The sequence below is a fragment of the Myotis brandtii genome, unplaced genomic scaffold (assembly GCF_000412655.1).
Source record: "Myotis brandtii unplaced genomic scaffold, ASM41265v1 scaffold186, whole genome shotgun sequence".
NCBI lineage: Eukaryota > Metazoa > Chordata > Mammalia > Chiroptera > Vespertilionidae > Myotis > Myotis brandtii.
In genome coordinates, this window is record NW_005356905.1 from 2,339,010 (window position 1) to 2,352,131 (window position 13,122).

At 35.6% G+C, this 13,122-nt stretch overlaps 1 protein-coding gene across 1 annotated transcript in view; it reads right to left on the reverse strand.

The window, feature by feature from the left end:
• The window catches only part of IFT80 (intraflagellar transport 80), a 106,230-nt gene that overhangs the window by 28,910 nt on the left and 64,198 nt on the right, over positions 1-13,122 (reverse strand). Inside the window, exons 10-11 of the mRNA XM_005864124.2 lie at positions 4,322-4,440; positions 581-655 (exon numbers count right to left, since the gene is read on the reverse strand). Coding sequence (XP_005864186.1) covers positions 581-655; positions 4,322-4,440 — 194 coding nt within the window. The remainder of the gene's footprint in view (positions 1-580; positions 656-4,321; positions 4,441-13,122) is intronic.

The following is a 13,122-nucleotide window of genomic DNA, read 5'->3' on the forward strand; positions in this document are numbered from 1 at the left end:
ACTGGACAAAAATCGTGCACCTATGGATGAGGACAGTGGGTGGGGAGTGAGGGCGGAGGGTGGGGCGGGAACTGGGAGGAGGGGAGTTATGGGGGGGAAAAAAAGAGGAACAAATGTAACCTGAACAATAAAGATTTAATTAAAAAAAAAAATAAAAACTAAAAACAATAGAAAACAGAGGGACCTTGAGGTCAAAACTATTTCATAATAATTTGCCCGGTTCACTCTCATTTTCTCATGTCATTAATCTGATATTTACTTCCGAGTTTATTCTCATCATTTAAAATTAATAACTTTTAAATCTCAATTTTAATTTCTAATACTATAGTAAATGGTAATATCTATAACCCTCATATAACCCTCCATATCATTTTATGAATGTAAGCAAATTCGAAGACCAAAAAGTTTCAGAACCATTGATCTAAGACCTTATTCTCTTACTTTTAAAAAAATAAATAGTAGAAACAGATTGATACCTAATGACTAATATGACATTCTTAAATGGCATGCTTTAACAAGTGCTTTGCTGTGATTTGAAATATTTTAACCCAAAATTCAGTAGTCAAAGATGATAAATTACCTTTCTGCTTGCAGAATTAAACTAACAGTTCCTTCTTTGAGATCAAATATAAGTGGTGTATTCCAGTTCTTTGTACTGAAAGACAAATAAAATAGAAATTTATTAACATTTAAAACACAGAATACTTTTTAATAAGGAGATAGGTATTCATTTTAAGTGTTTTTAGTTTCACAGTAACTTTGTATATATTTCTATTACAGTGGTTGGCACACTGTTCTAAAATTATTCACTTAATTTTTTTTTTAAACATATTTTATTGATTTTTTAAAGAGAGGAAGGGAGAGAGATAGAGAGTTAGAAACATCGATGAGAGAGAAACATCGATCAGCTGCCTCCTGCACATCCCCTACTGGGGATATGCCCGCAACCCAGTTACATGCCCTTGACCGGAATCGAACCCGGGACCTTTCAGTCCGCAGGCCGACGCTCTATGCACTGAGCCAAACCAGTTTTGGCATTCACTTAATTTTTGTATCCCTTAACAGAACACAGAGACTCTGTTCCTAAACCTAGCACACAGGAAGCATTTAATAAAAGTTTATTGTAGGAATCACAATAAATGAATTGAGGAATCCTAAGTGTAAGTCCAAGTAAAATCTATTAGCTCTGTGATTCGGGCAACTCGTTTAATGTTTCTCATCTAAAAAACAGTAGCAGCATGGCATAGTGTAAAGGGGATGGGTTTTTGCCTAAATGGATCAGGATTAGAAATCTGGTTTCACCACCTGTCTAGCCATATGAGTTTAAGAAGCTTAATCCTCTAAGCATCAGTTTCCTTATATGTAAAATGAAGATAATGACAACTTACCCAAGTATTTAGCTAACTGCCTCTTATATAGCAGATACTGAACAAACATTTATAATACGTAACAAGAACATGATAAACATGATTTATTTCTCATACAGGTCTCCCAAACAGATGTTTGTGAAGCATTCTGTAAACTGTAAAATATTATATAAATACTTATTAAATAAATGGATACATAAGTGAACAAATAACTCCTTTGGTTTTTATAGTGTAATATGATTCAACGATAGGGATGAGCGGACAGAACATTTAGAGCCTGTAAAACCTATCTCCAAGTAATCGGTTGCTTCACAGTTTAAAATGTTTTATTACTCTTATATATTCTGAATCTCTCTCAATTACTTTCATGGAAGCAATGTTTTAAATTTCATATTCAGATCCAGAAGATGGGGGAAGGGAAGGTTGAAGTGAGTAAACACACAAATTAATCTTGGCTAATGCAGAGTCTGATACCCATATTTCAATAATTAAATGCATGTATAAAGCAAAACAACGTGCTTTTGTATTTTAGAAAAAAATATGGCATGTTTCATTCATGAAGTTATTAGAATTAACCTTCGTTTTTTGTCAAGATAACTAATAAGAACAATGATTATGTAAATTTTTTAAAAATATCCATTCACAAAATTACATGTCATGGAAATATAAACTCCCCAAACTGTAATGTTGAATGAGTATATTCTATTGTTAAATATACAATTATTGGTGAAATCAGATGAATATTTAACATAGAGTTGCTTATATATATTTTTCTTTTTGAAGAACTTTTTTCTTTTCCAGAACTTCTCATATAAACTGTATATTGCTTGCAAGTTAGTTTTAAAAACTATATTTTATTAGTAAAAAAAAAGGCAACAGTTATTAAAAACTTGGATTAAAATCCCAGCTCTTCCTTTAGTAAAAAAAAGTTAAGTAAGTGGATCTAGGGCCAGTTATTTAATTACTCTGTGTCCTTTAGTTTCTTCATCTCATAAAATGGGAATAATCTATAATAATAAAAGCGTAATATGCTAATTAGACCGGATGTCCTTCCGGAAGAAGCTGGGGCTGCAAGGGAAGCCCAGGTCCCGGGTGCCTGAGGGAAGCTGGTGCCAGCAACCGGGGAAGAAAGGCCTACTCTTGTATGAATTTTGTGCATTGGGCCTCTAGTAATAATAATAATACCCAACACACAGAGTATATTAAGTCATGAACATAAAAAATAGTATAATAGTGCCCAGTAAGTAATAGTGATTACATAAAATATTAGTAGGTGTTTTCAATTTAATGAAATATGTTTTGGTGATCATAGGTGTCAGTCCTACTCATTCCCACTACTGCTCCCTGGTATTTCACTTTAGTAAATATTCTGTACCTTAATAAATGTCTTGACAACAAGAGATGGGAGTCATGGTAAATCAGAAAACAAAAGAGAAGCAATCTTATATTTTGCCACATATTAACTAGTAAAAGATAGTTACTGGAGTGACAAAAAAAACAAAACACAAACCTACTGAACTGTTAGTAATTATTTTAAAAAGCAACCTCTCTAATACAAGTAACACATAATGATACTAATCCTACAGATTCAAACTAATCCTTGCCACTATAAAGAGCCATCAAGTCTTACCTACTTGAGACAAAAAAAAATCCTAAACTGAAGAAATATTCTCTATTTCCTCAACCCCATGAAAACTAATTATTCAAATACTTATGTCCATTGAATGATTGATATTTTCTCACACTCTATAGTACCTTCCCCATATCTCAACTGTTTAACTTGGTATCTCTCTTGACTTTTCTCAAATTCTTCCTGTTGCTCTTTCTCTTTATGAAAGAAAAACATTTTCATGTACAATTGAGCTGCTTGTTTCTTAATGCTCTCGCCTTTGCTTCTCTCATTTCATTACTCCAGACTTGGCTATTATACGAAGTTGCAGATTCTCACTTGTAGCAAATTTATACATAGTGAGTGAGAAATATTAATACACAGTTGTAACAATGGTTAATTAAATTAGCAAATGTATTAGTTTGCATTATGTATTACTGGGCATGAGGATACCAAGACAACACTATTTTTCATGTTTTTCAATCCATTTATTTACTCAAAAATACTTCCTTATTTATTAAGTACCTACTACATGTCGGACACTGTGCTAGTAGGTAACTGGGCATGTAAATGTTGAATAAGACATATAATCTCTATCCTCGATTTTATATTCAATGATGATTAGACTATAACCATATAATGTTATAAGGTACCTCTTCTCAATTCTGCTTTCAGACACTACACATTGATAGCTTGAAATTGGCCATAGTAGAAGTATTTACCTCATAGAAATCAGCAGACAATGCAAATCAAGGCAAAAAGTTAGTTGTTCAACATTTATTAGCACATACTGAGCTACTGTTTTAAATACCAAGTATGTTTAGGTGAAAGTCTTGGATGTGTGGAATCATTCCCTGCTTTCTAATACAAAGTATACCGAATAATATTTGCTTTCATTATTTCTGGACAACTTTGGATCATCAATATGAACGTGATTACCACAGGCTATGATGTTAAGCCTAAATAGCTCCTTGTGTCCTTAATGAATGAATATATTTCACTCTGTTGTCAGGCTGCTAGTTGTCCCATTCCAATGGTTAGGAAGTTCATTTTTGCATCCTTTATCAGCTGCTCCTAGTCTTTCCTGTGCTTTGAAATCAAATTATACTAAATTCCTTAGAACTGTGAGGAAAGTAAGAGCAAACACTATTTCAGAGAAGTATTTTAAAAGTGAGTATTAACCTTTGATTCACAAACTTCATTAGATCTATTTTCACTGCTCTCGGCTCACTTTTTCTCACTCTTGTTTGGGATTAAGTTCAGGATAGGAACTTGATGTGAAAGATTAAAAATAAATTCCTCATCACAGACAAAACTGGATTTTTAAGAAATACAAGATGCTTACGAGAACACATAACATTGAAGAGACGTTGAAACAACTAAGTGGGCATAGTTCAAAGATGCTTTAATGACTCTATCACGGAATTCCAGTAAATCCACTGCATCATTAAGAACGTTACGGACCTAAACAAGAAAAAATGAAATACCAACAAACAACATTAAAATACATCAAACTTTTATTAGGTAAGTTAGCAAGATTTTGAAAAACAAAAAATTCAATGCTCTCATGATTGTCCAATCATATAAAAAAGAAGAATTCAATAGTAACTAGGATAAGATGACATGTTTGGATATAAAATCAACCAACAAAATTATAGACATAAAAAACTTCTTAGAAATAAATAGAAAAAGATATATAGAGATTCCTAACCTGCAAGCCAATCTGAATGATGTAGCAATGGAGCAATAAGGTGAAAATGCTATAACATAATCAAAGGAGTGTGGCAAATAGGAGTTGGAAAGAAAGTATACAGGTTGGGGCAAAAGTAGGTTTACAATTGTTCGTATGGAAAATAATACAATAATTAATAAATAATAATAGTACAAGAATAAACTCTGTGTTTTGTGTTCTTACAACTATAAACCTACTTTTGCCCCACCCTGTATAATTTCTGCCCCAAACAGTATGATTATATCTTTTTAGGGTTAGATTTTACTTTAAAATTTAAGTTCTAGCCCTAGCCAGTTTGGCTCAGTGGATGGAGTGTCGGCCTGCAAACTGAAAGGTCCCAGGTTCGATTCCGATCAAGGGCACATGCCTGGGTTGCAGGCTCAATCCCCAGTAGGGGGTGTGCAGGAGGCAGCTGATCAATGATTCTCTCATTATTGATGTTTCTATCTCTCCCTTTCTCTCTGAAATCAATAAAAAATATTTTTAAAAATTTAAGTTCTAAAATAAGAGATATAATAATTTCAAAAGTAGAGTAGGAAGTGTTAGTGCATAGTGAAAAAACCAAGCTGCACAGAGAGGGAGAAAATATTTCCATATGTAAAAACACAGAGATAATATATAAGAAAGTTAAGCACCAACTAACAAAAGGAGATTTGCCTTTGATAGTCAAAATTGGTATGTTTGTAACAGAATAAAGTTTGCAAGAATTTTAACAGTTGGTAGTATCAGCCAAAAATCCTGAAGTTGGGGACAATTTGCCAAAAATTAGGAAAAATGTTGGGCAAGTTAAACTTATCTAATCTCTGGCCAAAATGGGTACGATATTATAGTAACATCTGAAAAACAGAGAAAAAGAGTTTAATTGTAATTAGTATTACTTCAAATTCCCCTCAAAATGATATCATCTTTATAAATACAGTATAATGTGACAATTACAGTATTAATGAAGAATGAAAGGGTATAGTAAAAAGATAGGAAAATAAAGTCAAACATCTTATAAGTATTTCTTTGAAGTACTTCTACCTATAAGGCATATTCTATTTTTATTAGAGGCCCGGTGCACGGATTTGTGCACCAGTGGGGTCCCTCAGCCTGGCCTGCGCCCTCTCGCAATCCGGGACCCCTTGGGGGATGTTGTACTGCCAGTTTCAGCCCAATCCCTGCAGGCCAGGCCAAGGATGCACAAATCCATGCACCGTGCCTCTGCATATAAGATCTCTGGTTAATCTCTTCCCACCCTCTCCCCTCCCCCCTTTCCTCTGAGATTCATCAGTCCGTTCCATGCTTCCATGCCTGTGCGTTGAGCATCTTCCCCCTAGTGGTCAGTGCATGTCATAGCTACCGGTTGAACGGTTGAACGGTCACTTAGGCTTTTATATAGAGAGATTATCTGCTCCTCAACTCCAATCCCCACCAAAGTATTATCACCATGACACAAGATAGCAAAGTTATATACATGTAAATTCCTTGACCCAGCAATTTTACTTTTAGAATTCTATCCCAGAGATAAACAAAACTATGAAATAACATACACACAAGGCAATTACTATACACAGCACTAATGGTAACAGCAAAAGATTAGAACAGCCCAACTATCTATCAATATGGGATAGGTTGAATAAACTATGGAAAATTCACAAAGTGGAATACTATACAGCTGTGAAAGGAATAGGGAAGATCTATGGAGTGATCTCCAGGATATGTTATATAATAAAAAATGTAAGATGTAAAACAGTGTGTATAGTATGATACCTTTTATCTAATAAAGGGACAGATATGAAGATATATGGATTTGTTTATATTAAAAAATTAAAAATCTAAAACAGTATTCAGTAACATATTAGAATAATATTGATTTATTATTTGAAACTATATTTTAGGGTAGATATATATAGCACCATTAATGTCTTCAGGAACCAACATTTTCTTGTAAAAGAAAAATGTTTCAAATAAAAAACCAAGAGTAAAACTCTGTAATCTTAAATTTGAACTTGAAACTTCAGTTTACACTCATGACATATTTTTATGTCAAAAACAAATATATTTCATCTAGAAGTAATGATCAAACCAGTAACAATGAGCACTCTAGAACCTGGATCATGGTCTCTAACATTTCCCTCCAAAAGGATCAAGGCCTTCTTGGAAGAATGGCTGATTCCAACTCTGGAACAGGAAATATATAAGAGGTGCCTAGGGCATCTTATCAGAAATACAAGCAAGCTACTGAGTTCATCTCAAAAGAACACAGGAGCCAATGGCCAAAGCCATTTAACATTAAAGAGAATAATGACTGAAATGGATTGAAACACATCAAAAATGTTAAAATTTGCAAATTTATAATGATATCATCAACAACAAAAAAGAAACTCATTGGACATACTACAAAATCAACTCATTATGTGAAAACTGGTAAATACAGGAAAATAATTAAAAATTCATCTCACCTCAGGGTAACCAAATAGTTGATGAGCCAAAGTCTTTGATAAAAGAATTTTAGCTAATAAATGCAGAAGAATCATTAGAATTATAGGATTAATATTTTATAACCCCCAATGAAACATGGTTCTAGACAACTATCATCAACAGCTCAGAGGTATATTAAGTTAAAATTCTAATGAGGAATTATGAAATAGATGAATCAGACTGACAACACCTGAACAGATTGATCAGTCTTAGCATCATTAAAAGAGAGATAAGCAGACATAAGTGTCTCCTGATGTGATGCAGTAGAAAGTGCACAGCATCACCTACAAAGTCATCTTTATAGTATTACTAGAGGTCTGGTGCACGAAACTCATGCATGGAGGGGGGATCCCCTCAGCCCGGCCTGTACCCTCTCCAATCCGGGATCCCTCTCACAATCCAGAACCACTGGCTCCTAACCACTCCCCCGCCTGCCTGCCTAATGCCCCCAACTGAGCCCCCCTGCTGGCCTAGTCGCCCCCAACAGCTCTCCCCTGATGGCCTGGTCAGCCCCAACTGCGCTCCCCTGCCAGCCTGGTCACCCCCAATTGATCCCCCTTATCTGCTCTCCCCTGCTGGCCTGATCCCCCTAACTGCCTATCTGCTCTCCACACCCTTCGGACCCTTGGCGCAGGTGTGCTGAGAGCTCTCTGCCGCGGTCCCGTCCCTGTCCTGATTGATTGTTACGTGATGGCGTCCCAGACAATTTGCATATTCCTCTATTATTAGTATAGAAGGCTCTACATCTAATAACCAGTCTACAGGAAATACAGGGATTAGATGAACATGTTAAATTTAATCATACCACAGAGATGCAAATAGGAAAATGTGGTTTCTTAAACAAATAAACAAATAAATAACAAGGAAGAGAAACTGTTTCAGATTTTAAAAAACTGAACAGACAACTAACAAAATGCAATATGGGACTTTGTTTCCTGATACAAACAAGCACACACTATTAATTAATTAATTAATTAATTGGAGAAATGGAACCTGTTACTGAAGAAAGACATTTAGGAGACAACCAGAGGAATGTGAAATATTACGGTTATTTTAGAATAAAAACAGTTCTTATCTTTTAGATATTTTAAAAATTCTTAATAAAAAAGAGTGATGCCAGGACTACTGATAAAGAAAATGACTAGGTTCACCTCCCTCTTCAATGAGTAGGGGAAAAACTACAAAAAAGGGGAGCAGTCTTGGGGAGGGGTTACAGGTTTAAAGAAAGTAAAACCTAATTTTAAACACATTCTAGCAAGAAATAATCAAGTGTTTGAAAATCATGCTTTAACTTTTTGTTATATTCTAGCTATACAAAATTGTTTATTTAAAAATTCTTTACACTGCTGTTAATTTGAAATTTGTTAATCATATTGTGGAATTTGGTGGTTTTTTTAAAAGATGTTTCTAATTGGATTTTTTAAATCAAGAATGGAATTTGGTCTGTATTTTCTGATAGAACCTAAGCTTTTTGTGGTTCTTAGTGTTCTGTGTAAAACTTAGTGTCAAAGTAATCAACTTTGAGGTTTTCCCTTCTATTCTGCTTTATATTACAAGCCCTTTAGGAAATGGGAACCTGTTGAATATACAATGAATTGTGTAATGTGTAACTTTTTCAACTGTGAAACTATGACTATTGGGTGTTTGTTTTTATGAAAACAACTGCTGATAAAGTAAAAAAGGGGGGGGGCGCGGGCAGTCTGATGGCAAGTTTTCAAAGGAGCTGGAGTTCTTTAGGGAGGAAGATGTTATCGTGGTCTGGAATCAGCAGTGAGGGGTAAGGAAGACACCTACCCCAACCTCTGGACCCAGTAATACTTGGTATAAAGAAGAAAAGCACCTCTACTTGGGGAGGTTGTAGGAGAAACATTGGCCTCAGGGATTGGCTGGTTTTTACTTAGAACAGAAATGTGGAGAGTGCTTTCAGTGAAAAGGCTGATCTTTGTCTGAAGGCCACAGGTGAGTGCTGCAGATGTGTACTGCACAACTCTAGGTCTAAATCAGTGGTTCTCAACCTTCCTAATGCCGCGACCCTTTAATACAGTTCCTCATGTTGTGGTGACCCCCGATTTCATTGTTACAAATTGAACATAATTAAAGCATAGTGATTAATCACAAAAACAATATGTAATTATATATGTGTTTTCCGATGGTCTTACCCACAGGTTGAGAACCGCTGGTCTAAATGAATGGGCCCCTAGCACTGAGCAAGTCGTAACTATAGGTGGTGACCCTGTGAGTCTCTGTTCAAATCTTAGGCTTTTAAAGGTCTTCTTTCATAAAGGGGAGAAGAGAGCTACTCTGCAGACCACTCCCCACCCGCTCTGATTTCAAACAGAGACCTGGCTCAGGCCACTCCTCTCACTGCAAGTACTTGTGGTTCCATCAGCCAGCAGGAGCCACTCTCACTGCTGCTGGGCCCGAGTCAGGCGGTCAGAGACTTCATTTTACACTCCGCATTTTGTTCCATTTCTGGTCCACAGAGATGTTTATCTTGTTTTTGAGTCAAGATAAGTCTTTTTTAAAAATATTTTTTCATATATTATTGATGTCTTTGGAGCCAAAGGTATATCTATTCCTTCCAAGTAAGAACTTATGACACCAGCTTCACCAGAAGTCTGAGCTCCCAGAGACTTTTTAAAAGGTCCAAAATGCCATCCTTGCTGGAAACATTTTAAAGCTAATGGAGTGAAATAAAAGTTTTTAAAGGATGTTATATGGTAGTTTCTTTATAGCAATATGATACCCAGTGAAACTAACTGGCTCTTAATACAGGTTTGGAACATTCAATATTTAAAAACCTGATTGTGTAGGTCTCTGCTGTTATTCAAATTATATACAGATTTCTTAAAATTCATATTTGCCTAAAGCTTTACATGGAGGAATTCTCTTTTTTGTGAATCTGGAATACTAGAACCAAACAGGAATAAAATATCCCAGCCATAATAACAAAACTAAAGATGCAGTGATAATTGCCGTTAAAATTTCAAATCTATAGTGAATCCCACATCAAAAATGTCCTGAGAGAATTTTAAATTGTATACATTATTCTGTTCAATTCTGGAAAGATTCAGGATTAACCTCTTGGTACTTGTATTACCTAATACTTGTACCTGACCACAACATTTATGGTCAGATTGACATAAATCCAAAAACTCTGTTTCCTCATTTCCAAAATACCCATTTAATCCTATAATTAACTATAATCATAGCAATAGCTACCATTTATTTTTGTTTTACATACATTATCACATTTAATTCTCAAAAGCACTCTATTATTAACTCTTAATCTTTACAGAAGATAAAACTAAGAATCAAGCAATGTTGAACTTCTGCAACTATTAAAAATGAAAGCAGTGCCTAAGCTAAATTAAGAGTGGCAGGAAAGAGGTAAACTGGAGACCTGAGAAATGCCTTATCTCTCCTCCTTTACCCTCTGCCTTCCAGGCACTTCCTCCTAACAAAGACATCAACTATCCCTTTTGGAAAAAAGTCTCCACTGGGATTTGACCTGGAGGCAAGGAGCAGATTAAGAAACCCTCTCTCTCAAGGTTACTGGGTCACACAAAAGCAGAGGAACAGGGATTCAGGAAGGGCAATGTAGCCTGCTGCCAGGTGAAGGTCTAAATTCAAGAATTATGACTCAACATGATCTCTGGTTTCTGAGTCAATGAAACACAAACCAACCAACAGTCTACTAAGTTTCTAATGAAATTGTAAAATTCTAGCCCTAGTTGGTTTGGCTCAGTGGATAGAGCATCGGCCTGCAGACTAAAGGGTCCCAGGTTCGATTCTGGCCAAGGGCACAAGCCCGGGTTGCGGGCTTGATCCCCCCCGATAGGGGGCGTGCAGGCAGCCAATCAGTGATTCTCTCTCATCATTAATGTTTCTATCTCTCTATCTCTCTCCCTTCCTCTCTGAAATCAATAAAAAATATATATTAAAAAAGAAATTGTAAAATTCTAAACCAGGCAAACAATCAGTTTGTGATTAATCAGTCCTATGGCAATCCGTGATCCCACCTCACAACAAAATTAAGTGGGCTATTTCTACCTCTGGGTATTTATGCAAAAAAAACAAAGACACTAATTTGAAAAGATATATGCATCCTTATGTAACTGTAGCATTAGTTACAATCGCCAAGATATAGAAGCAACCTAGTGTCCATCGGTAGATGAATGGATAAAGGTGATATTTTCTACATATATACTCTAGGTCTCTCCAATAGAATATTACTCAGCAAGAAAAAAGAATAGAATATTGCCATTTGCAACAACATGGAGAGATCTAGAGAATAATGCTAAGTGAAATAAGTCAGACAAAGATAAATGCTGTATGATTTAGTTATATGTGAAATCTAAAACAAAACAAATGAATAAACAAAATGAAACAAACAGGCCCACAGATATAGAGAACAAGCTGAGGGTTACCGAAGGGGAGAGGGGGAGTGGTAGAAGAAAAGAATTTGCACTATAATGGGGTTCTATTAGGGTTCTATGAATATCATTGTGCAGGTTGTCAGAATTATAAATAAGTAAATCAACCAACCAATCCCCAATTTCTTCCATTAGGGGATGAAAATTATTAAGTGGGCTACTAAAATGAACAGTTTCCAGAAAGAATCCTTCCAAGTGGGAGACTGTCCCAGAAAGATAAACTAGAACTGCCAAATTAACCAAGCAACTAACTCTATTGCTAAGAAAAAGGGGTCTCGGGTTCTCAGGATATTACTGGCTGGCTGCATTTTAGCTATGGACCTGGCAATCACTGTTGTCTTCTCTTCTCCCCCCCTTTTTAAAAAAATATATTTTATTGATTTTTCACAGAGAGGAAGGGAGAGGGATAGACACTTAGAAACATCGATGAGAGAGAAACATCAATCAGCTGCCTCCTGCACACCTCCTACTGGGGATGTGCCTGCAACCAAGGTACATGACCCTGTCCGGAATCGAACCTGGGACCTTTCAGTCCGCAGGCCCACGCTCTATCCACTGAGCCAAACCGGTTAGGGCTCCCCTTTTACCAACTGTTTTCACTGAAGCTCTCCTGTTTTCCCCTTGTCACTGTAAATTAGGAATATAGGGAGGGGGAGAAGAATAATTAAAATTCACTTTTATAGTTTTCTAGACCAGAGATTTAGGGCTGGACAGAATAACTGGAAGAATCTGTATTATCTCCTTTTAGGGAGGGAGGGTTTGCTTTTCATTGCATATGGAATAGCTGCATTAGTTGAGTAGTGCATATCTGAGTTACAAATATATGAATAAGGGTATGTATGTGTGGTTAGGTAAATTGTAAGGTGGCTCTTAATGATCCTCACCTCCTAGTATTCACATCCTTATGTAAGTCTCTCCACTTGTGTGTGGACTGGACCTAGTAGTAGCCTGCTTCTAAAGACAGACTATGGCAAAAGTGATGAGTCACTTCTGGGGGGAGAAAATAGATATGGACATGAATGGGGCAGGTTTGATCCTGGGTTGATTGTGTTGGGCTAGGTGATAAGTACATAGAGATTCATTATACTACTCTGTTTACTTTTGTATGTTTTAAATTCTCCATAATATGAAGATTAAAATTTAAAAATCAGTAAACAAAACAAAGAAAAATTAGTGTATACCAAATTACTATTAATTTGGTGACCATATTATCCAAATTTTAAAATCTGGGTAATTAGGCTAAAGAATATTTGAATAGATCTGTCCAAGAAATCGTAAGATATATGCTTCTAAAATGTTATAGTATTTATAACACTCTGAATTATGAGTACTGAAGGAGGAAGTTACAGATAGGAGGAAGAGGAGGAGGAAGATAGTTACCCTTTCTTTGGCAGAGGCTTTGCCATTGGCACATTGTCTTTGGCCTCTTCCTCCTCCCTTTTTTTTTTTTTTTTTTTAAACCTTTTTTTTTTTATTTTTTTTTTTTTTTTTTTTTTTAAAATATATTTTTTTTTT